A 25,388-nucleotide genomic window follows, 5' to 3' on the forward strand; every position below is an offset into this window, starting at 1 on the left:
CCTGCCCCAGACTTGTCGGGTTCTGGACAGCCTTCTTCAAGGCAATGTCCAAGGTTGTGGGAGTGAGGGAGGAGCTGTGCCCGAGAGTGGCAGTCTTCTGAGTTTCGGAACAGCCAGTCTTTCATATGGGGAAAAGGCCCGACGCCCTGGCTTTTGCATCACTAATCGCACGCTGGACAACCTTGCTCGGCTGGCGATTCGCAGCACCACCCCTGGCTGACCTGGCGGAATTTCTCCGCCTGGAGAAGATCAAATACATCATCCGAGGGGCGGACGAGGGCTTCCACAAAGCGTGAGGGCCATTCAGCAGTCTGTTCCAAGACCTGTTTGAGGCAATCAGCGACTCGGAAGAGCGGGGGTGGGGGGAGGAGAAAGACAAGGGAGGGCACGCACATGAGACAGGGGCAGAGGGGAGGGAAGGGATCCCCAAGAAGGCACAAAATGAAGCAGAGGGGGCGAAGGGAGGAAGGGCAGGACCATGCAGGTCCCCCCCGCCCCAACACCAAACAACAAAGAATAACATCCCCCAGCAGGGGGAAACGGAACATACCTCCAACAGGGGAAGGGGGAGGGAGACCGCTTGTAAAAACTGTTGTGCATAAGACACGCCAGGTCTGCCAGCCAGTCTGCAGGTTTGAGTGGTGCTGGCTTGTAAATATCAGACACACTTGAGCTGCTGCTTTGCAAATACCATGTGCCTTGCACGTCAAACTGTTATACTGTTAAAGTAGACAATGGCAATAAAAATAAAAATATATTTAAAAATATGAACGTTTTAGAAATCCATGTAATTTTTGTCTGATCTTTCAATGGTATCAGGGAACAATGCAATCTCCCATTTCCCGTCCAAAATGCCTCAACCAACTTTCCTTCCTATCTTTGCAACAGAAAGCAAAGAAGGGAATATTTTTCCAACCACTCTACAGTCTGTGTATTGCTCTGCTTCACAGTATAATTTTGATGCTTACCACCAGTGTACGTCCAATAACTGAATACTTTCCTGCCAGGCGAAGAAGTCGGTCCACCATGTCAACACGGGCTGTACCATTTTCATCAGCTTCTATGTTGCCCAGGTCGCCTACATGTCTAAATGAATTGAACCATAGGGATTTAAACATAAAGAAACATTTTCATACATTATTTATGCATTTTTAGTAAAGTCCTATACCAGCCATGACTGTTATTAAAATTAATCCAGGCACCAAGACTACTACAAATATACCAATTAGAAGGAGTAGGCCACTCAGCCCGCTCCACCATTCAATGATATCATGCCTGATCTAATTGTAACTGCAATCCCACATTCCTGCCTACATTTCCACTAGGGCTGCAGCAGGTGGTGAGGGATCCAACAAGAGAAAAAAACATACTTGACCTCATCCTCATTAACCTGTCTGCAGGACAATATTGGTAAGCATGACCACTGTATTGTCCTTGTGGAGACAAAGTCCCATCTTCACATTAAGAATACCCTCCGTCATGTGTGGCACTAACACTGTGATAAATGTGATCGTTTTTGTACAGATCTAGCAACTCAAGACTCGGCATCCATAACACGCTCTGGGCCACCAGCAGCAGCAAAATTATACTCAAACCACATTCTGTCAACTCATGGCCCGGCATATCCTCCACTCCAGCATTATCACCAAGCCAAGGGATCAACTGGTTCAATTAAGAGTGCAAGAGGGGAAGCCAGGTGCAACACCAGGCATACCAAAAAATGAAGTGTCAAACAAGTGAAGCTACAAGACAGGGTTACTTGTGTTCCAAATAGCATAAGCACCAAGTAATGGATCTCGGCAATTTGACAACCAAAGGATCAGATGTAAGCTCTGCAGTCGTCACATCTAGTGGTGGTGGACAATTAGACAACTCACTGGAAGAGGAGGACTTCTGTGCAAAAGACAATGTTGAAGCATTCGCAATAATCTTCAGCCAGAAGTACCAAATGGATGATCCATCTCGGTCTCCTCCAGAAGTCTCCAGCATCACAGATGTCAGTCTTCAGCGAATTCCATTCATTCGATGTGCTGTCAAGAAATGGCTGAGGGCACTGGATACCACAACGGTTATAGGCCCTGACAATATTCCGACAACAGTACTGAAGATTTGTGCTCCAGAATCTGCTGCGCCTCGAGCCAAGTTGTTCCAGTACAGTTACAACACTGGCATCTACCCAGCAATGTGGAAAATTGCCCAGCTCTATTCTACACACAAGAAGAACAATTCCAACCATGCCAATTACTGTCTCACATCTCTATCATCAGCAAAGTGATGGACAGAGTCATCAACAGTGCTTTTAAGTGGCACCCAGCAATAGCCAGCGTATTGACGCTCTAATTTGGGTTCCGTCAGGGTCACTCGACTCCTGATCTTGTTACAGCCTTGGTTCAAGAACAAAGAACAAAGAAATGTACAGCACAGGAACAGGCCCTTCGGCCCTCCAAGCCCGTGCCGACCATGTTGCCCGACTAAACTACAATCTTCTACACTTCCTGGGTCCGTATCCCTCTATTCCCATCCTATTCATGTATTTGTCAAGATGCCCCTTAAATGTCACTATCGTCCCTGCTTCCACCACCTCCTCCGGTAGCGAGTTCCAGGCACCCACTACCCTCTGTGTAAAAAAACTTGCCTCGTACATCTACTCTAAACCTTGCCCCTCTCATCTTAAACTATGCCCCCTAGTAATTGACCCCTCTACCCCGGGGAAAAGCCTCTGATTATCCACTCTGTCTATGCCCCATATAATTTTGTAGACCTCTATCAGGTCGCCCCTCAACCTCCTTCGTTCCAGTGAGAACAAACCGAGTTTATTCAACCGCTCCTCATAGCTAATGCCCTCCATACCAGGCAACATTCTGGTAAATCTCTTTTGCACCCTCTCTAAAGCCTCCACATCCTTCTGGCAGTGTGGCGACCAGAATTGAACACTATACTTGACGAATGTGATATAAAATAGTTACTTTAGAGATATTTGTTACTGTAATGTAGAGATAGGCCAGTCTCATCCTGGTGAGGTCACAGACAAAGGATTTCAGATCGCATGGCAAAGCAAGGAAGAGGTGTGTCCAGCTACGGAGGGGAAAAGGATGCTGGGTAATAGGGGGCCAGAGGAAGGGATTGGAAGTGAGCCAATTAGAATGTATGGCCAGGTCAGGAGGGGTGTAGGATGACCTATGGGAATAGTGTATGTGAAACTTGATGCCATTTGTGTTATTAGTAGAGATCCCTTTGTCCTACAGACTCACTTGATTCCAGAGGTGTACAAAGCAAGATGTGCTTTGTACCGCTGAGAATTGAGAAAGACTTGCAAGTCAAATAAAATAACTAATGCTGTACCTGCAAATCCATCTCGACTTTTATTGAGGCCAGACTGACGGGTAAAGAAATTTGGGATTTGTCATTTGGTGCCGGAAACCCGGGATTTCTCAAGACGGTTCTGGCCAACTGCGAAATCAGAATTAGACTGATTATGAACAGGAGGATTAGAAAAAAGGGCCCACAATGTACAGCTGGAAAATAACCACGCATTGATTTTTCCCCTCTTCTTTTCGTCTGATTAGTCTGGTCACTCGCGGTTGGTACGGAAAGATCGTCTCGACGAAATCAAAGGTCAGTCTGGGGATTAGAAATTTAATTGATGGGATTTCATTTTGTTGATTCGGCTTGGGTTAGGTTTTGGGTTGATGTAACATCTAAAACAATGATTCAATTCCATGTATAAGTGTTTTAAAGACTGATGTGACTTCAGCAGATGAAGGTTCAGTTAAGTAAGTGTTTTAAAGACTGATGTGACTTCAGCAGATGAAGGTTCAGTTAAGTAAGTGTTTTAAAGACTGATGTGACTTCAGCAGATGAAGGTTCAGTTAAGTAAGTGTTTTAAAAACTGATGTGACTTCAGCAGATGAAGGTTCAGTTCAATGAGTGTTTTTAAATCTGAAGATGATTCAATTCCATGTGTGAGTGTTTTAAATCTATAGTTGATTAAGCTAAAATTGTACCCTTGGACTGTAGTGGTGAAAAACGCAGTTCTGAGGACTAGTCGAGATTATGGGGAATTCCTTGGATAGCACAAATGATCCAGGCATGCCACTGCAAATATTATGCGATATGTATCCGGATAAAGCAAAAGATTTCAGGAAAATGTCAGCAACGTTAAGGAGTAAAATGGGTGATGAATGGCCACTAGGGGGCACCAAAGACCTAGAGATTATTAAGAAAATTCAGGGACACATCTGGAAAAAGAGTCAAAGTATGAAAGCAAAAGAATTAATTGGATTATGGAGACAATATTGTCAAGAGGAAATAGATAAGATCATGTTATCAAGTTGGCAGGATAATGCCCTTAAAATGGGAATTCCAATTAGTGAACAGGGTAACCAAAAAACATTACAGGTCTTGAAAAAGGAATGTGCATTCAAAAAACGCGCAAGTAAAGACAGGAAAGGTTCGGGTCAAACAAAAGATGGGCTACGTAGTTCAATGGCTGGCCTTGAATTGACAGAAAATGACCAATTCGATGATTTGAAAATGTCAGCAAAGGTTCCGACTGCACCTGTAGCATTGTCTGCACTAATTCCAGAACCACCAGAGTATAATAATTTATATCCAGTCACTGCTCCCCAGATTCCAATCATGCCAGTCACTCCAGCCCTTTTGGTTGATAGCGTGGGTCCCGATTTACCATCTTCACGATCAGTAGGGGAAGAGGAGCTCTGTTCCACAAGCCCAGTTAGCTCTAGGACCCGATCTCGGACAGCGAGAGAAGGGCTTGATCCTAACCAGAAACAATTAAGCATACCACCTAAATCCCTTCAGACCAAGGGGAAACCGCAAATTTCGAGAACAAAGGGAGATGCCAGGGATGATTCTGAAGAGAAAGAACTCCCTCTAGTGACAGGGAGGGACGTCGAAGTCTTGGAAGAACCAGAGGAAATAGCTAGAGTGCCCCCTGGTGAGACTCGGAGACAGTTGCCGATTAGGAAGATACCAAACCCTGACGCGGTGACTGCCGGGGCCCAGCCCACGATAGACGTTTATTTCCCATGGACACCCAGTGAGATGATGGCTATTATGGCTACAATCCCAGATAGAAAAAAATCTCCCGCTGCTTTCGTGGATTCCCTGAGAACTACCATCTCAATTTATCACGCTGATTCTAGGGACCTCTGGGCCCTAGTCCAGCAGGTTCTAACCCCAGCAGAGTACCGCAATTATCTTAATCACTTGAATTATGCTAGCCACGCCGCACTTCAGCAAGCCCATGCGTTAGATGACGATAGACGGACACAAATCCTGAATGCGTTGAATAGCACATTTCAAAAGCCCATAAATATTTCTGCTATCTTAGACCTAAAACCTAAGAAGATTGAAGAGCCAGAGGAATTTCTGGAAAGATTTAATGAAATCTACCGTGGGCAGTCAGACGACTTGCCATATCAAAATAGTCAGAATTCCCCTCAATGCATTGCCTACCACCTTCCGTGGCTACTGCTGTGGAATGTAATAACATGAATTGGACAGAGAACGACCCTTCCCAGATGGCAAGGGCAGTCAGATTTTATTGGAAGGAGGGTGTAGGCCAGGAAGGAGGCTCAGTTACAAAGGTTAAGACTGAGTATGTAATGAAAAAGGATGATCTGCGACCCCAACAAGCAGCAGAAATGGTAGCTTACCAGCTGGAGCCCCAATATTGTGACTTTGGGTGGGTGGATCAGCGAGGGGGAGGATATCAAACCCACCCAAAGGGACCCTCAGCTCCTTTTTATGGCCCGCCGTATGCACCAACAGCTTTACAACTGCCGCCCCCTCTGAGGGGCCATTGGTCTACTGGGAGAAGAGGGCGGGGCAGATATAGAGGGAGCAATGCATGTTTTAATTGCGGCCGTGCAGATCACCGGCAACAGGAATGCCCCATTAAAAGATAGGCAGCAGAAGGAGACTACCCGACCCAAAGGAGGGGGTACCCACCAAGGGGAGGACAGACGAGATACACTGACTTCTCCCAGGCAAACCCTTTCCCAACACAGGATTGACTAGCTAATTTAGTCATAAGGACTCTCCAATCGGACAGGGAACCTATTATCTCTCTGCAGATAGGAGATCAACATCACTCATTTGTAATCGACCCTGGAGCAGCCATGTCTTCTGTGCAATCAGAACTTCGACTACCACTATCCGACCACACGCAGCAATTGTCGGGGTTCCAAGGACAGGTGTGTGAGTATTCTATTTCTGAACCTGTGACAGTCACTTACGAGAATAAGTCTGCAGATCATCAGTTTGTAGTGACTACTGGATTGGACTGTAACTTGTTGGCCCGAGATTTACTGTGTATCTTCCAGCTACAGCTAGAGTGCGGAGACGAGGGGGTAACGGTTAAATCATGGAGGATGAGACAACAGTGCTATATTTCTATCACCCCCCAGTGGTGGACGTTAGACATTGAACATTCACTGCATCACGTTACCCTGGCCTATGACAGAACTGGACAAAACAAGGAGTTGGAGGACAAATACCGGCCATTAATTGGGACCGAATGGCCAGTCAAGGTTACAGCCACAGTCACGGGAAAAGAAGGTACAGCCGATTTTGTTACAATACAACCACATTTATGGCCACAGTCAGCTTCGGTAAGCACTCATATTACACGTCATGTCCACGACCAGTACCATGCCAGGGATCTGGGGCCTATGGTAAGGAGGGCAGTGGATCATTCGGATCCAACAGAGTACACACTTCAAGTTACGCCGGACGGCTCTGCCATAAAATATTTTGAGGTCCCTGAAACGATTAACACTCAACTGCAGCATCACTGGGGACATGATGTTTTGGAATATGTCAATCCACAGGTCTGGGCGGAATACCCGTCACAAGTGGGAAAGACAAATGTTACACCTATTAAGGTAACGATTAAGGACCATGTAAAGCTACCTTCCATTCGGCAATACCCCCTGAAATCCCAAGCTGCTCCGTCTATAGACAAATTAATTCAAGAGCTGTTGCAACAGGGTATTTTGGTCCCTTGCCAATCAGAATGTAACACCCCCATACTTGCTGTGCCTAAACCAGCCAAACCAGACCAGTACCAATTGGTGCAGGATTTACGTTCAATCAATGCCATTGTACAGCCGTTACATGCTCTCGTCCCTAACCCTGCCCACATACTGGCTCAAATTCCAGCTCAAGCCCGGGTCTTCGCCATAATTGACCTTCAGCACGCCTTCTTTGCCCTCCCACTTGCAACTGAAAGCCAATATTTGTTTGCCTTCACTTACAATGGACAGCAGTATACCTGGACCCGACTGCCACAGGGGTTCGTCAACTCACCTACACTCTTCTCCAGATGTCTGCAGACCCAACTCCAGGCCTTGACATTGGAGCATGGTTCCACTCTAGTGCAGTATGTAGATGACATATTGGTAGCAAGTCCTGACGAGCCCAGTAATAGGGATGATGTGATCCAGTTATTAAACCACCTATCCTCGTTGGGTTATGTTGTCTCACAATCAAAGGTCTTGGTGGCTCAGAGAAAGGTTAAGTTCTTAGGAGTTTTACTTACAGCCACAGAAAGAAGTCTCGAACCCAGTAGGATTGAACCAATATGCCAATTCCCCGCCCCTACAATAGCCAAGGAGGTCCGTCATTGGCTGGGTATGGTAAATTATTGTCGGCAGTGGATACCAAACATCGCTGTCTATACAAAGCTGCTGACGCCTTACACTAGTGAAGGGGGGAACTTTACTCTCACCACCGAGGCACTCGAGGCCTTCCGTTGCCTGAAGCAGGCCTTGTTACAAGCACCGGCCCTCGGGAGGCCCTTGTACGACCGACCATTCCAGATATACTGTACTGTTCTGGAAGGATGTTCAACAGTGGTACTCATCCAGCAACATGGGGACAAGCACCGGCCCGTAGCATATTACTCTTCCAAACTCGACCCAGTGGCGTTGGGCCACCCTGTTTGCACCCAGATCTTGGCAGCGATATACAATAGTTTGCAAGCTGCTGCCAATATCACTCTCCAACAGGATATTACGGTATATAGCTCCCACTCGGTAATCGCACTATTGGGGCAACTTCAAACTCAACATCTTACCGCAGCTCATCAGAATAGGTATGAGATATACCTTTTGAACAATCCACGTCTGACATTTAAATACCGTACCACTATCAATCCAGCCTGTTTTCTTAGCGGTCCCCCTGTCCATGAGGACGCACCTGGTCACGACCGTTTAGCCTTGATTCAGGAAACTACCACAATAAGGGACGATCTGAGTGATATTCTGTTAGAACAACCTGACATGATTATGTATGTTGATGGCAGTGCATTAGTAAGTCCCACTGGCCGGAGAATGTCCGGTTATGCAATCGTAGAACAGGATGGTCTGATTCTAGAAGCGGCAGCTTTCCAGACCCCTTATTCAGCCCAACAAGCCAAACTTTTTGCCCTCACCCGTGCATGTATACTTGGGGTAGATCGTTGGGTACATATTTATACTGACTCCCGATACGCTTTCGGGGTAGTTCATGACTTCGGACAACTCTGGAAGAATAGGGGATTCCTTACCTTGGCAGGCACGGAAATATCCCACCGGGCAGATTTCCGTCATTAAATGCGCTGCCCACACAAATGGTAAGACCCCAGTTGACGTTGGTAATGAACAAGCAGATTGTGCAGCGCGGACAGCCGCGCAAATTCAGCAAGTGATGGTGCCTAAAATGTTAAGTCAGACTAAACGATCTACTATAAATATGTCTGCTTCTGACAAGTCAATGCCAACCATCCAAGACGTCATAAGGTTACAGGAGGACGCTCCTGAGAATGATAAACAAATGTGGAAACGGTTAGGTTGTACATATGATTCTGTTTCCTCTTTATGGACCACGCCAGCACATCAGACTTGTATGTCTGATGTACTGGCTTTATGGGTCATCGAATGTGTACACTTTGCAACTCATTGTGGGGCTCGGGGGACTAGTGATTTGTTGCTGGACACTTGGTGGCACCCTAAAATACAGGGGTTGGCCCAGAGTATCAGTAATCGGTGTTTGATTTGTCAGCAATATAACACCGGCAAAGGTATCCCTTGTGGGATGGGGCAAACCCCGTTGCCCAGTGGTCCCTTTGAGACGCTCCAAATGGATTACATTGAGTTGGAAAGGTGTCAATGTTATAAATATGTTTTGGTCATTGTGGATGTGTTCAGCAGATGGGTCGAGGCGTATCCGACTATCGATAATAAAGCTGCTACCGTGGTTAAAGTTTTGATGCGGGAAATCATTCCCCGATACGGTATACCAGTTCAGTTAAGTTCTGATAATGGGCCTCATTTTATTGGACAAATTAACAAGGAGTTTTGCTCCCAGTTGGGCATACGCCAGCAGTTACACCGTGCTTACAGACCGCAGGCGGCTGGGTTGGTTGAGAGACACAATCAGACCCTCAAAACTAAATTGGCTAAATTAAGAGCAGACACGGGACTGACATGGCTTAAGTTGCTCCCCGTTGCCCTCTTCCAGCTGCGGGTTACACCTGCGGGACCGGCCCGGCTCTCTCCTGCCGAGATTCTTTATGGCAGGCCTCTTAGAACTCCCTGGGGCCTGCATGCTTCCAGACTGGTTCAGTTTCACCATATGACAGGGGCAGCACGGTAGCACAAGTGATTAGCACTGTGGCTTCACAGCGCCAGGGTCCCAGGTTCGATTCCCCGCTGGGTCACTGTCTGTGCGGAGTTTGCACGTTCTCCCCGTGTCCGCGTGGGTTTCCTCCGGGTGCTCCGGTTTCCTCCCACAGTCCAAAGACGTGCAGGTTAGGTGGATTGGCCATGCTAAATTACCCGTAGTGTCCATAAGGGTTGGGAGGGGTTATTGGGTGGAAGTGAGGGATTAATGTGGGTCGGTGCAGACTCGATGGGCCGAATGGCCTCCTTCTGCACTGTATGTTCTATGTAAAATTGCCCTTAGTGTTGGGTGGGGTTACTGGGTTATGGGGATAGGGTGGAGGTGTGGACATTGGGTAGGGTGCTCTTTCCAAGAGCCGGTGCAGACTCGATGGCCCGAATGGCCTCCTTCTGCACTGTAAATTCTATTATTCTATGTCTGAAGAGATGACCACCTATGTTCTAGCCCTCACGCAGGTGCTCAAGGAGCTCCATGGCCAGGTCCGCGCGGCTCACCAGCCATCGCCCCCAGTACCTAGCTCACTTTCAGTCCAGCCCGGCAGTTATGTCATGGTCAAAAATTGGACTAGAATGGGGTCGGAGCCGCGATGGGACGGGCCCTTCCAAGCTCTCCTTACCACCCCCACAGCAGTTAAAGTGGAGGGGCGAAGTGCTTGGGTCCACCTCCATCACTGTAAATTGGGTCCATCTCCACTCCTGTAAAAGGTCGGTTACTAACCTGCCTCCCTTCTCCAGTGCTATTTTACAGGTGTGGAATATGATGTGGTGGCTACGCATCACCTGTGTGAGCTACGGCCTCACCTCGCTTGGAGTGTTATTGGCGACGGACATGGAAAAGGGGAATATTATCTACATTTGTAACCCCAACCAATCTACAAGGACATTTCATTTATGCAAAGGTGATGTTCTTCGCTGCCCCCATATACGAGGACATGGTATCGACTCATGGAAGGTCGTCACAGTTAAGGAGAATGCAGGACTCATGAAGCAATTACACCGGTCCCGGCGATGGGAAGGGAACATTATCTGGACATTGCCTTGTTTTTGGAGTACATGTAAATTTGATTTTGGATGTGTTAAGATTGGTGCGATAAAGGTAACATCAGACCGTCAGGAGAGCGTAGGAAGAGGCTGTGAGAGAGAGAGAGGGGGACTAGAGAGAGGACGGGGCGTGTGAGAAGGGAAGTACAGCTAGAACGTAGGTTATCAGGAGATACACTTAATTTAGTTAAAGGCCAAACTGAGGAAAATCCGGGTAGTATGAATCTCTTCTACCAGATTTACCACCGCTTGTATGGCCACGGACGGGTTGTCTGCTACCCGAACCCCGCAGCGGTGTATAGGTTATTTTCTGTTTCACCGCTTTGGGGCACTCCCCAAACGGTGGTTCATTGTCAGCGTTCCGAGCCACCGCCCGAGCAAGTCACTCTTCCTTACGATCCGGGTTCAGCACCACCGGCTATTTGCCTTCCCCTTCCTCGGGATAATTCCCACTCACAGTATGATAGGCTGCAACGGTGGAGGGCGTATATACCTAGCCACTTCACTCCCAATAGGGATTCCCGGTCGTACGAGAATTGTTTCAGCAGTGAAGGATACGGCTGTTTGCTGGTAGAGGTGGAAACGAATATAACATGTCTGTTCCCCACCTGTACGGACAGGAGGTGTCATATCACCCAGGCATCTGGCCAATGCGTTTGTTACAACACCACTTGCGTTCCATTGAACGCCGGCCTCCAGCTCCTTTGTGGCTGGGCGAATGTCTCTCATATCACTTTTGGGACTAGGGCTTTCCGCATTGCTAGGCGGCCCGAGTTGGATAAACTGGGCTACTGGGGGATCCCTACGCAACCGATATACTGATTGTGATGCTAGCCTGCACACGGAGCAAGGATACTACTTTTTATTTAATGGCACAGCGACCAATGTTTTGTCACCCCCATTTCCCCGCCAAATTGCTATTGGGACTCTAGTCCCTACCACAGTCCCCTGCCCCTCGGCGTGGATGCTGCATAATCAGTTAGCACGCCGGGCAATCTCAGCTGAATTCTGCGAGAACTGGAAAAAACCTCAGGTTCTCGCACCCAACCGGGGCCACTCAGCCGGATGGGGGATTCTGAGTGTCTTGACACTGGGAGGTGTGGGGGGTTCCTTGGCTGTCAGCGATAGGAATTATTTTATTTGTGGCCTTACCATCTTGGGAAATGAAACCTTGGGAGCCCTCGGGGCAATAACCAAGGAATTGTCTCAGCTGCGGTTGTTTGCAATGCAGAACCGGTATGCTCTTGACTATCTTCTGGCCCGTGAGGGTGGGGTATGCGCCATAGTACAGGGCAAGTGTATCATGGGAGTTCAGGACTTGACCGCTGACATCACTAAATTTATGGATCACATACGGGATCACCTGGACGGAATGCGGGATCCTGGCTCTTGGGATAACTGGGGATTTGGAGGTTGGAAGGACTGGTTGATAAATATGGCCATGTATTTAGTGGTGGCTATTGGCTGCATCTTTGTGGGCCTAGCCATCCTTAAATGTGTGATGGGTAGAATGCGGGGTGCACTGGAACAGATCAACGCCCCTAAAATCTTGGCTGTCAAAATCCATGAGGGTGCAGCAGATGAAGGGGGGCTACGCCAGGAATTGGAAATGCAGCGACGGATCTTTTTAGATGAGGGACCGTAGCTATGGATTGGATAGTTTGGTTATCATGGAATGATAAAAGGAGGGAATGACGAATGTGATATAAAATAGTTACTTTAGAGATATTAGTTACTGTAATGTAGAGATAGGCCAGTCTCATCCTGGTGAGTTCACAGACAAAGGATTTCAGACTGCATGGCAAAGCAAGTAAGAGGTGTGTCCAGCTACGGAGGGGAAAATGATGCTGGGTAATAGGGGACCAGAGGAAGGGATTGGAAGTGAGCCAATTAGAATGTATGGCCAGGTCAGGAGGGGTATAGGATGACCTATGGGAATAGTGTATGTGAAACTTGATGCCATTTGTGTTATTAGTAGAGATCCCTTTGTCCTACAGACTCACTTGATTCCGGAGGTGTACAAAGCAAGATGTGCTTTGTACCGCTGAGAATTGAGAAAGACTTGCAAGTCAAATAAAATAACTAATGCTGTACCTGCAAATCGATCTCAACTTTTATTGAGGCCAGACTGACGGGTAAAGAAATTTGGGATTTGTCATACTCCAAGTGTGGCCTAACTAAGGTTCTATACAGCTGCAACATGACTTGCCAATTCTTATACTCAATGCCCCGGCCAATGAAGGTAAGCATGCCGTATGCCTTCTTGACTACCTTCTCCACCTGTGTTGCCCCTTTCAGTGACCTGTGGACCTGTACTCCTAGATCTCTCTGACTTTCAATACTCTTGATATGGACAAATATGGACAAAAGGGTTGCACTCCACAGGTGAGGTGAGTGTGACTGCCCTTGACATTGAGGCAGCATTTGACAGAGTATGGCATCAAGGATCACTAGAAAATGGAATAAGGGTGAAAATCCTCTGCTGGTTTAAGTCATACCTGGCAAAAAGGAAGACAGTTGTGGTGGTTGGAGGCCAATCATCTCAGCCCCAGGACATCATGCAGGAATTTCTCAGGGTAGTATCCTATGCCAAAACATCTTCAGCTGCTTCATCAAGGACCTTCTTTCCATTGTATGTTTAGAAGTGGGATGTTTGCTGATGACTGCCCAAGGTGCAGCACCATTCGCAACTCCTCAGATACTGAGGCAGTTCATATCTACTTGCAGAAAGGTCTGGACAATATCCAGGCTTGGGCCAACACGTGGAAAGAAACATTTGTGCCACTCAGTACCAGGCAATGATAATCTCCAACAAGAGAAGATCTAACCATCATCCCTTAACATTCACTAGCATTACCATTGCTGAATCCCCCACTATCAACATCCTGGGCGTGACCACTGACCAGAAACCAAACTGGACTTGCCATACTGCGACTGCAAGAGCAGGTCAGAGGCTAGGAATCCTAGCGGCGAGTAACTCATCTCCTGACTCCCCAAAGCTGGTCTATAAACTACAAGGCACAAGTGTGATGGTACTTTCTCCCTTTGCCTCAATGAGTGCAGCTCCAACAACATTGAAGAAGTTTGACACCATCCAAGACAAAGCAGCCTGCTTTACTGCTACCCCTTTCACAAATATCCAATCCCTCCTCCACTGACGAATAGTGGCAGTGTGTGTACCATCTACACGATGAACTGCAGGAACTCACCAAGATTCCTAAGACAGCACCTTCCAAAGCAACCATTGCTACCATGCAGGACAAGGGCAGCAGATAGTTGGGAACACCATCCCCTCCAAGTCACTCAACATCCGAACTTGGAAGTATATCACAGTTCCTTTATTGTCACTGGATCAAAATCCTGAAATCAATCCCTAACAGCACTGTGGGTGTAACTACACCTCAAAGACTGAAGCGGTTCAAGAAGGCAGCTCATCACCACCTTCTTAATGGAATTAAGGATGGGCAATAAATGCTGGGTGATGGTACACACTGGCTGAGCCAGTGACACCCAGTTCCTTCAAATGATTTCTTAAAAACCTTAAATAAGGTGACCAATACTACACAGTACTCCAGTTGTGGTCTCACCAGTGCCCTGTACAACTGAAACATTATATCCCACTTGTGTAATTAATTTCCTTTACAATAAATAACAGTCTATTAGTTTTCCTATTTACTTGTTGTACCTGCATACTAACACAAGAACTCCAATTGCCCTCTGAATGTTAGACTTTTCCAATCTCTCATATGCTGAAATGTAGAAATTCACATTTGCCCACATTATACTCCATTTGTCAGAGTTTTGCCCACTCACTTAACCTTACGTTACTGTGTAGTCTCCTGACGTCCTCTTCACAATTGACTTTTCTACCTATCTTTGTGTTGTCAGCAAATTAAGCCACCATATCATCGGTCCTTTCATAAATTGTAAAAGGTTGAGGTCCAGCATTGATCGCTGTGGCACACCACTCATCACACACTGCCAACCAGTAAAAGACCCATTTCTGCCAAATGTTTCCTATTAGCTCACCAATCTTCTGTCCATGCCAATGTTACCCTTATACCATGAGCTTTGCTTTTCCACAATAACCTTTAACATGACATCTTATCAAATGCCTTCCAAGTACAGTACATCTACTAGTTCCCTTTATCGACAGCACGTGATGCCTTCAAAGAACTCTAATAAATTAGTTAAACATGACATCCCTTTCCCAAAATTCTATCTGATTCTAAGCTTTGTGCTATAACTGGTATGACCCCCTCGGAGGTCATGAGGTGTGCGCCATCTGCTTTCCTGTGACTGCCTCAGAATACTAACTTCCCCGATAACGGAGCGAAGCTTCCCCCTTATTAAGGGGAGCCTCTCTGTATATAAACCTGGGTATATGACCTGGGTGCAGGTCAAGGAGGAAGACTTTTCGAAGAGTGGAGAGATTGCTGTATGAAAAATAAATCGGTGTTCATTTTGTATCTAAATGTCGGTTCCTGTGTGGTCACTTCGTCGGATTCTACACTGGCGATGAAGTTGAAGGGGAGCTGCCATCAGCACCACGTATTGCATACCTGGACCACTTGGTCTAGGCCTCAGGAGGCCTCTCTTCAGCCGACTGAGATGCCCCACATTGGGAAGTTGGAGCCATATGAAGCAGGTACCGATGACTGGGTTCAGTATATTGAGCAAATGTAATATTTTTACAGGATAAATGCAATTGTGAGGGACGAATGACAAACCATGGTCTTACTGACGGCTGTTAGTGGGCTGACCCATGCACTTATCAAGAGTTTACCCGAACCAGATGTGCTGGATTGATGGTCCTTGCCGGTTGGGGAACACCATAGCCCAAAAACCCTCGATTATCGTCCGCAGGTTCCACTTTCATACGGCCACCCAGGCCCAAGGGGTGCCCAACTGCGACTTTTTGGTGCGATTGCGTAAGTTCGCCGAAACTTGTGAATTTGGGCCTCGAATCCCTGGAAGACTGGTTCGTCTGCGGCATCTGCGATGCAGCCACACAGCTGAAACTTTTGACAGAAATTCATCTCGCTCTACAGCAGGCGGTCAAAATTGCTGAGATAGGGGTATAAGAACTCCAGGGGATGACGGTCCTAAATCAGGGACGCCAAACTGAGCACTGACCAAATTTCCCAAAGCCCAAGGAACAGGGCCCCCAGCAGTGGGGTGCACGCCGCAGACACAGAGGTCGCCACCGCAGGGTGCCAATGGGCCACCAAGAAAGCTCTCCTGAACAAGGAAACCTGGGCAGCGGCCACAGGCAGCAGGCAGAAGCCGGGACCAAGGCTCCAGATAGCCCCATGAGAAACCCTCCTGGTGCGACCGGCCCCCTTGTGATCGGGCATACTATGTGGACAATGACGATGACTCCTAACAGCAGCTACACTGCGTAAGCATGCCACGGATGGCCCCTATCCAGATGATGCTGTGGGTCAATGAACACCCTATCAATATGGAACTTGACAACTGAGCAGCAGTCTCGGTTGTTAGCCACCGTACGTTCAATAAAATCCAGACCGGCCGGCACGATACCGTCGCCAGATTGGCCACAAACACCGGGGGGGGGGGGGGGGGGGGGATATATTGGCCATTGCAGCCACCTCTTTGGTTCTGATGTCTTATGGCTAACAATTGACATGTTTCCCGTCGGTGGTGGACCGCATTGCAGGACCATGTTTATTCGGGGGTCATTGGCTACGACACCTGAAACTGGACTGGCAGAGTCTGCTGTATGTATCTGAATAGCCCCGACGGCATTCTGGTAAAATTCCACAGGGTCTTTGTGGAAGAATTGGGACCAATCAAAGGGGAGGTGGCCAGGATCAGCATGGACCCGTTAGCACGTCCTTCTATTTCTAAGCTCGACCGGTCCCTTATGCCTTACAACCAAAATTGGACCCCGAGTTGGGCCGTTTAGAGCGATTGGGCATTTTCTACCCAGTTCAGTTTGCCGACTGAGCTGCCCCTGTGGTGCCCGTACTGAGGCCTGATGGTACCGTGCGCCTGTGTGGCAACTACAATTTGACGGCAAACCGCGTCTCCCATCTGTTACCCAGTCCCCTGAATTGAGGACTTCTATGCCAGGCTCAGCTGCAGCAGGACTTTCATGAAGCTCAACATGAGCTATGCATACCTACAGTTTGAACCCCGCCTCCTGGAAGCTCGTCACTGCAACACCCAGACTGGGTTATACGAGTATACCCAGCTGCCGTATGGGGTTTTCTCAACACGCGCATTTTTCCAAGAGTGATGGAGAACATTCTATGGGGTTTTCCCAGAGTTGCCGTCTACCCTGGCGATGTTCTCATTACCGGATCGTCCGACCAAGAACATTTGGAGTACCTGGCCGAAGTCTTCCAGCACTTCGAGAAGGCTGGCATCCATCTCTGTTGGGAGACATACTAGGTCACACACTTGGGTTTAGGGTGGACCGACAGGGCTTACACACTGTAGAAGACAAGGTACGAGCTATCAAACAGGCCCCCGTCCCTGGAGGGCAAATGGAGTTACATTCTTTCATGGGTCTAATTAACTATTATGGGAAGTTCATCCCCAACCTGGCGAAGCTAGTCAGCCTTCTCCACCAAGTGTTGAAAAAGGGACACCCTTGGGAATGGGCCCAGCCACAACAGGAGGCATTCTCTGCGATGTAACTTGTTATCCTCCTACAAACAGCTCATCCATTTTGATCTCTCCAAACGACTCCTCTTGACTTGCAATGCATTGCCCTATGGGGTGGGAGTCGTCTTCGCCCACTGTATGAGCAACGGCTCAGAATGGCCCAAAGCATTCGTGTCCAGAACGCTTGCCGACGCGGAGGGCAATTACTCACAAATTTTTCGTGCCAAGAAATTTCACCAATCATGTCTATGGGGCATGCATTTACTGCCTATAACCAACCACAAACTGTTGATGGGTCTAATCCAAGAGGATCGGGCAGTTTAGCTGAGATCCAGCCTTGGGCCCTGCTGTTGGTAGCGTACTAATTTGGAGCACCGACCTGGTACAAAGATTCCCCATGCGAATACATTAAGCCGTCTCTCCCTCTCCACAAGACCGCCTGCACCTGCATCGGCCAAGGAAGTTGTCGCTGCCCTCCATTTTATGGACATCTGCTGATCACGACGGCTCATATACGGGGTTGCACCCAAATGGACCCCGTAGTTGTCCCGGACCGCCACATTGTTCTGTAGGACCCAGCACTGGGATTTGCCTGAAGACCTCAAGGCTTATACCTCAAAGTTCTTGTTGGGGATGACGTCATCCCGGAGGGGACTCGGGTGGTTTCCTGGAGCGCGGGCATGCCTCCATTTTCCAAGACCTCCACCCGGTGCTGTCCAAGACGAAGATGCTGGCCTGCAGCTAATTCTGATGACCTGGAATCGACGCGGACATCGAGAAGCTGGCTCAGCGTTGCGGACCAGGCCAAGAAAACCAGAAGGCTCCGCCAGTGGCATCACTGCACCTGTGGGAACGGCCGGGCTGACCATGGTGTCACCTCCACATCGATTTTGCCGGTTCTTTTCAGGGGGAAATGTTCCTGATCATAGTGGAAGCCCACTATGTGGTTGGATGTCCACAAGATGCGGGCAACCACTGCAAGGGCAACTATGGAACGTTTGCGGCGCACGTTCAGCATGCACGGCATTCCAGAGGTGCTGGTCTCCGAGAGCGGGGCAGCTTTTGCCAGTGTGGTGTTCGGGGCTTTCATGACCACAAACAGCAGTTCTCACGTGCAGACGGCCGCATATCACCCAGCCTCTAATGGGTTGGCTGAACGGGTGGTCCAGACATTCAAGTGGTGGATGAAGAAATTTACCACTGGGTCTTGGGAGACCTGATTATCCCGGTTTTTGTTTTGTTACCGGACCGTGCCTCAGGGGTCAGGCTAGCTGAGCTACTCATGGGCAGACGTCTTCGACGCGTTTCATTCTGGTCATCCCGGAAATTGGGGAGAAAGACTGCCACGGTTAAGATGAATCCAAATCGGACACAGGTAGTGCATGCTGCTGTAGTTTACATCCGCAATTTCCACGAAGACACCACTGGATTCCAAGCATGGTATTGCACCAGATGGGGTCGGTCTCTTGTTCCGTGCGGGCTCAAGGCAAAGAGTCACATCACCAGGTGGACCACATTTGCCGGCGCAGACAGGAGCCGCCGGAGCTTATCCCAGACAGCTCAGCCCCATTTATCCCAAGGCCACCATTGTCGTCTCGACCACCAGCTCCGCCAGCTGCCCATATGATTCCTGGCTTGGGTCACTGTCTGTGCGGAGTCTGTATGTTCCCCCATGTCTGCATGGGTTTCCTCCAGGTGCTCCGGTTTCCTCCCACAAGTCCTGAAAACGTGTTGTTAGGTAATTTAGACATTTTCAATTTTCTCTCCCCATACCCGAACAAGTGCCAGAATGTGGCGACTCGGGGCTTTTCACAGTAACTTCATTGCAGTGTTAATGTAAGCCTACTTGTGACAATAAAGATTATTATTATTTACAAGTCGAGATGCCTGATGCTGGCCTGTAAGATTCTGATCTTGATTCTGAAATGGACAGCCAGCAAACAAGCAGATGTCAACACACTGCCGCCCACGTCAGCCACATTGACGCAGTCCAGATGCTCCGCGCGGAAACACTGGTCCCCAGTGCGGTGTCCCCCCCCCCCCCAGCTCCACAGTAAAGCTAAGTGGATCACGGGTTCCTCGCTACAGCCGGTGAACACGGTCATTTCGCTGGACTTTGGAAAGTTATGAACCCCTCGGAGGTCATGTGGTGTGCACTATCTGTTTCACCGTGACCACCTCTGAATACAAACTTCCCCGATAAACGGGGCAGAACTTCCACCTTAACAAGGGGAGTATAAAAACCCCAACCTGGGTGCAGGGAGAAGAGGGAGATCCTTCAGGTATTGGAGAGATTGCTATATGAGAAATCAATCTGTGTTCATTCTGTATCCAACTGTGTATCCCCGTGTGATCACTTCATCGGATTCTACAATAACATCTATAACAGATGTTAGGCTAACTGGTCTGTAGTTTCCCTCTTCCTCACTCTTTAAATATAGGAGTTACATTGAATATTTTCCAATCAAGTGGAACCTTCCCTGAATCTAGAGAACTTTGGAATATTAAAACCAATGCATCAACTATCTCACTAGCCACTTCTTTCAAGGCCGTAGGGTGAAGTCCATCCAAATTTGTCAGCCTGCTGGCCCAACAATCTGCTTAATGTCACTTTCCCAGAGACTGTAATTTTCCTGTGTTTCTTGCTCCCTTTCATTTCCTGATTTACAGCAATCTCTGGGATGTTACCGGTGTCCTTTATAATTTAATAATCTTTGTCAAAAGTAGGCTTACATTAACATGCAATGAAGTTACTGGGAAAAGCCCCTTGCGAACATTGATGCAAAAAAAGCTGTTTAGTTCATCCGTCATCTCCTACTTTCCGTTGTCAATTCCCCAGATACACTTTCTACGGGACCAATGCTCACTTTGTGAAGCCTTTTACCTAAATATCTACAGAAACTCTTATCAATCTTCATATTACTAGCTAGATTTCACTCAAACTCTAATATCTCCTTCAATTTCAATTCCCAATCTATTTTATCCTGTATCCACGTTTCTTTTTTTAAAAAAATATATTTTATTCAAGTTTTTTTGGCCAAACATAACAATACATAGTGTTTCTTTTACACAACAATAAAGCAATATAAATAACCGTGGTCAGCTTTAAACAAATAAATGAGTAATATATAAACAAAAACAAAAAACAAAACAAAAGGACTGCCTTGTCCAAAGTAAATACTCTCCAAAAATACAATCCAGCAATCCAATATACAATTACATATACCAAATACCTATACATATACAATAACATCCCTGAGAGTCCGTCCAATTCCACCACCCCCCCTCCCCCCTGGGTTGCTGCTGTTATCTACTTCTTTTCCATTCCCTCTATCTTTCTGTGAGGTAGTCGACGAACGGTTGCCACCGCCTGGTGAACCCCTGAGCCGAACCCCTTAACACGACCTTAATCCGTTCTAACTTTATGAACCCTGCCATATCGTTTATCCAGGTCTCCACCCCCGGGGGTTTGGCTTCCTTCCACATTAACAATATCCTGCGCCGGGCTACAAGGGACGCAAAGGCCAACACGTCAGCCTTTCTCGCCTCCTGCACTCCCGGCTCTTCTGCAACCCCAAATATAGCCAACCCCCAGCTTAGTTCGACCCAGACCCCCACCACCTTCGAAAGCACCTTTGCCACCCCCACCCAGAACCCCTGTAGTGCCGGGCATGACCAGAACATGTGGGTGTGATTCGCTGGGCCTCTCGAGCATCTCGCACACCTACCCTCTACCCCCAAAAATTTATTAAGCCGTGCTCCAGTCATATGCGCCCTGTGTAGCACCTTAAATTGTATCAGGCTTAGCCTGGCACACGAGGACGATGAGTTTACCCTACGTAGGGCATCAGCCCACAGCCCCTCCTCAATCTCCTCCCCCAGCTCTTCTTCCCATTTCCCTTTCAGCTCATCTACCATGATCTCCTCCTCGTCCCTCATCTCCCTGTATATGTCCGCCACCTTACCGTCCCCCACCCATGTCTCTGAGATCACTCTATCCTGCACTTCCTGCGTCGGGAGCTGCGGGAATTCCCTGACCTGTTGCCTCGCAAAAGCCCTCAATTGCATATACCGAAATGCATTTCCTTGGGGCAACCCATATTTCTCCGTCAGCGCTCCCAGACTCGCAAACGTCCCATCTACAAATAGATCTCTTAATTGTACTACCCCAGCTCTTTGCCATGCTCCAAATCCCCCATCCATTCTCCCCGGAACGAACCTATGATTGTTTCTTATCGGGGACCGCACCGAAGCTCCCGTCCCTCCCCTATGCCGTCTCCACTGCCCCCAAATTTTCAATGTAGCCACCACCACCGGGCTTGTGGTGTATTTCTTTGGTGAGAACGGCAACGGCGCCGTCACCATTGCTTGCAGGCTAGTCCCCCTGCAGGACGCCCTCTCCAATCTCTTCCACGCCGCTCCCTCCCCTTCTCCCATCCACTTACACACCATTGAAACATTGGCGGCCCAGTAGTACTCACTTAGACTCGGTAGTGCCAGCCCCCCCCTGTCCCTACTACGCTGCAAGAATCCCCGCCTCACTCTCGGGATCTTCCCAGCCCACACAAAACTCATAATGCTCTTCTCAATTCTTTTGAAAAAAGCCTTCGTGATCACCACCGGGAGGCACTGGAACACAAAAAGGAATCTCGGGAGGACCACCATTTTAACCGCCTGCACCCTACCTGCCAATGACAGGGACACCATGTCCCATCTCTTGAAATCCTCCTCCATCTGTTCCACCAACCGTTTTAAATTAAGCCTATGTAATGTACCCCAATTCTTGGCTATCTGGATCCCCAGGTACCGGAAGTCCCTTGTTACCTTCCTCAACGGTAAATCCTCTATCTCTCTGCTCTGCTCCCCCGGATGCACCACAAATAACTCACTTTTCCCCATGTTCAGGTTATACCCTGAAAAATCCCCAAACTCCCCAAGTATCCGCATTATCTCTGGCATCCCCTCCGCCGGGTCCGCCACATATAGCAACAAATCATCCGCATACAGAGATGCCCGGTGTTCTTCTCCCCCCCTATGTACTCCCCTCCACTTCCTGGAACCCCTCAGTGCCATGGCCAGGGGTTCAATCGCCAATGCAAACAATAACGGGGACAGAGGACATCCCTGCCTCGTCCCTCTATGGAGCCGAAAATATTCAGACCCCCGTCCATTCGTGACCACGCTCGCCATCGGGGCCCTATACAGCAACTGTACCCACCTGATATACCCGTCTCCAAAGGCAAATCTCCTCAACACCTCCCACAAATAATCCCACTCCACTCTATCAAATGCTTTCTCGGCATCCATCGCCACCACTATCTCCGCTTCCCCCTCTGGTGGGGGCATCATCATTACCCCTAGCAGCCTCCGTATATTTGTATTTAACTGTCTCCCCTTCACAAACCTAGTTTGATCCTCATGGACCACCCCCGGGACACAATCCTCTATCCTCATTGCCATTACCTTGGCCAGATTCTTAGCATCCACATTCAGGAGGGAAATGGGCCTGTATGACCCGCATTGCAGCGGGTCTTTTTCCTTCTTTAGGAGGAGCGATATTGTTGCCTCTGACATAGTCGGGGACAGCTGCCCCCTTTCCCTTGCCTCATTAAAGGTTCTCATCAGTAGCGGGGCCAGCAAGTCCAAATATTTCTTATAGAATTCAACTGGGAATCCGTCTGGTCCCGGGGCCTTCCCCGCCTGCATGCTTCCAATCCCTTTCACTACTTCTTCCGTCTCAATCTGTGCTCCCAGCCCCACTCTCTCCTGCTCCTCCACCTTAGGAAATTCCAGCTGATCCAGAAAGCACATCATTCTCTCCTTCCCGTCCAGGGGCTGCGCTTCATATCTTTCATAAAATGCCTTGAACACTCCATTCACTCTCTCCGCTCCCCGCTCCATCTCTCCCTCCTCATCTCTCACCCCCATCTCCCTCGCTGCTCCCCTTTTCCTCAGTTGGTGGGCCAATAACCTACTCGCCTTCTCCCCATATTTGTACTGTACACCCTGTGCCTTCCTCCATTGTGCCTCTGCCTTACCCGTAGTCAACAAGTCAAATTCTACATGTAGCCTTTGCCTTTCCCTGTACAGTCCCTCCTCCGGTGCCTCCGCGTATTGTCTGTCCACCCTCAGAAGTTCTTTCAACAACCGCTCCCTTTCCCTACCCTCCTGTTTTCCTTTATGTGCCCTTATCGATATCAGCTCCCCTCTAACCACTGCCTTCAGACCACTCCCACCTGTACCTCCCCATTATCATTGAGTTCCAAGTACCTTTCAATACACCCCCTCACCCTTAAACACACCCCCTCATCTGCCAATAATCCCATGTCCATTCTCCAGGGTGGAAGCTGTTGTTTTTCTTCCCCTATCTCCAGGTCCACCCAGTGTGGAGCATGATCTGAGATGGCTATAGCCGTGTACTCCGTCCCCGTCACCTTTGGGATCAGTGCCCTTCCCAAAACAAAAAAATCTATTTGTGGAAATACTTTATGTATATAGGAGAAAAACGAAAACTCCTTACTCCTAGATCTACTAAATCTCCAGGGATCTACTCCTCCCATCTGCACCATAAAATCCTTAAGCACACTAAGCTGCAGCCGGCCTCCTTCCGGTCCTGGACCTCGATCTGTCCAGCCCTGGGTCCAGCACCGTATTAAAGTCTCTACCCATTACCAACTTCCCCACTTCTAGGTCCGGGATTCGTCCTAACATACGCCTCATAAAATTGGCATCATCCCAGTTCGGGGCATACACGTTCACTAATACCACCGCCGACCCTTGCAGTTTGCCACTCACCATCACGTATCTGCCCCCACTATCCGCCACTATAGTCTTTGCCTCAAACATTACCCGCTTCCCCACTAGTATGGCCACCCCCCTGTTTTTTGCATCTCGCCCCGAATGAAACACCTACCCCACCCATCCTTTGCGAAGTCTAACCTCGTCTGTCAGCTTCAGATGCGTCTCCTGAAGCATAACTACATCTGCCTTAAGTTTCTTTAGGTGTGCGAGTACCCGTGCCCTCTTAATCGGCCCATTCAGCCCTCTCACATTCCACGTGATCAACCGGGGTGGGGGGCTCTCCCCCCCCCCCCACTTGACGACTAGCCATTTCCTTTTTCAATCCAGATCCTCACCCGGTTCCCACGTAGTTGTATCCCCCCCAGGCGGCACCCCCCGCCCCGAACCCCCCCTCCCATACCAGCTCCCCCTTCTCCCCAGCAGCAGCAACCCAGTTAACCCCCCCCCCCCCCCCAGCTAGATCCCAAGCTAGCGTAATTGCACCCCCCATGTTGCTCCCAGAAGTCAGCAAACTCTGGCTGACCTCGGCTTCCCCCCGTGACCTCGGCTCACACTGTGCGAGGCCCCCTCCTTCCTGCTTCCCTGTTCCCGCCATGATTACCATAGCGCGGGAACAAAGCCCGCGCTTCCCTTTTTGGCCCCGCCCCCAATGGCCGGCGCCCACAGCTCCTCATCCTCCCTCCCCCCCTCCCCCACGTCTTGGGGAAGAGAGAGAAGTTACAGGGTCGCAGGTTTAACAATCTGGGAAGTCCTCTCTTCCCCCTTTTCCCCCCTTCATCCCACAAATTCACCCCCCCACTTTTGTCCCAAACGTTCTTTTTCTGGCCCGCTCACTCCAGCTTCTCCTCGACAATAAATGTCCACGTCTCGTCTGCCGTTTCGAAATAGTGGTGTTTCCCTAGATGTGTGACCCACAGTCTTGCCGGTTGCAACATTCCGAATTTGACCTTCCTTTTATGCAACATCGCCTTGGCCCGATTAAAGCTTGCCCTCCTTCTCGCCACTTCCGCACTCCAATCTTGATACATGCGGATCACCGCATTCTCCCACCTACTGTTCCGAGTTTTCTTGGCCCATCTGAGGACAATCTCTCTGTCCTTGTATCGGAGAAATCTCACAACTATTGCTCGAGGAATTTCTCCAGCCCTCAGTCTTCGCGCCATAACCCGATAGGCTCCCTCCACCTCCAGCGGACCCGTCGGGGCCTCCGATCCCATTAACGAATGC

General features: G+C 48.8%; 1 protein-coding gene across 1 annotated transcript in view; it reads right to left on the bottom strand.

The window, feature by feature from the left end:
- The window catches only part of LOC140428030 (superoxide dismutase [Cu-Zn]-like), a 218,140-nt gene that overhangs the window by 51,698 nt on the left and 141,054 nt on the right, over window positions 1–25,388 (bottom strand). Inside the window, exon 4 of the mRNA XM_072514001.1 lies at window positions 969–1,086. Within this exon, the coding sequence (XP_072370102.1) occupies window positions 969–1,086 (118 nt within the window). The remainder of the gene's footprint in view (window positions 1–968; window positions 1,087–25,388) is intronic.

This window comes from Scyliorhinus torazame, chromosome 8 (assembly GCF_047496885.1).
Source record: "Scyliorhinus torazame isolate Kashiwa2021f chromosome 8, sScyTor2.1, whole genome shotgun sequence".
Classification (NCBI taxonomy): domain Eukaryota; kingdom Metazoa; phylum Chordata; class Chondrichthyes; order Carcharhiniformes; family Scyliorhinidae; genus Scyliorhinus; species Scyliorhinus torazame.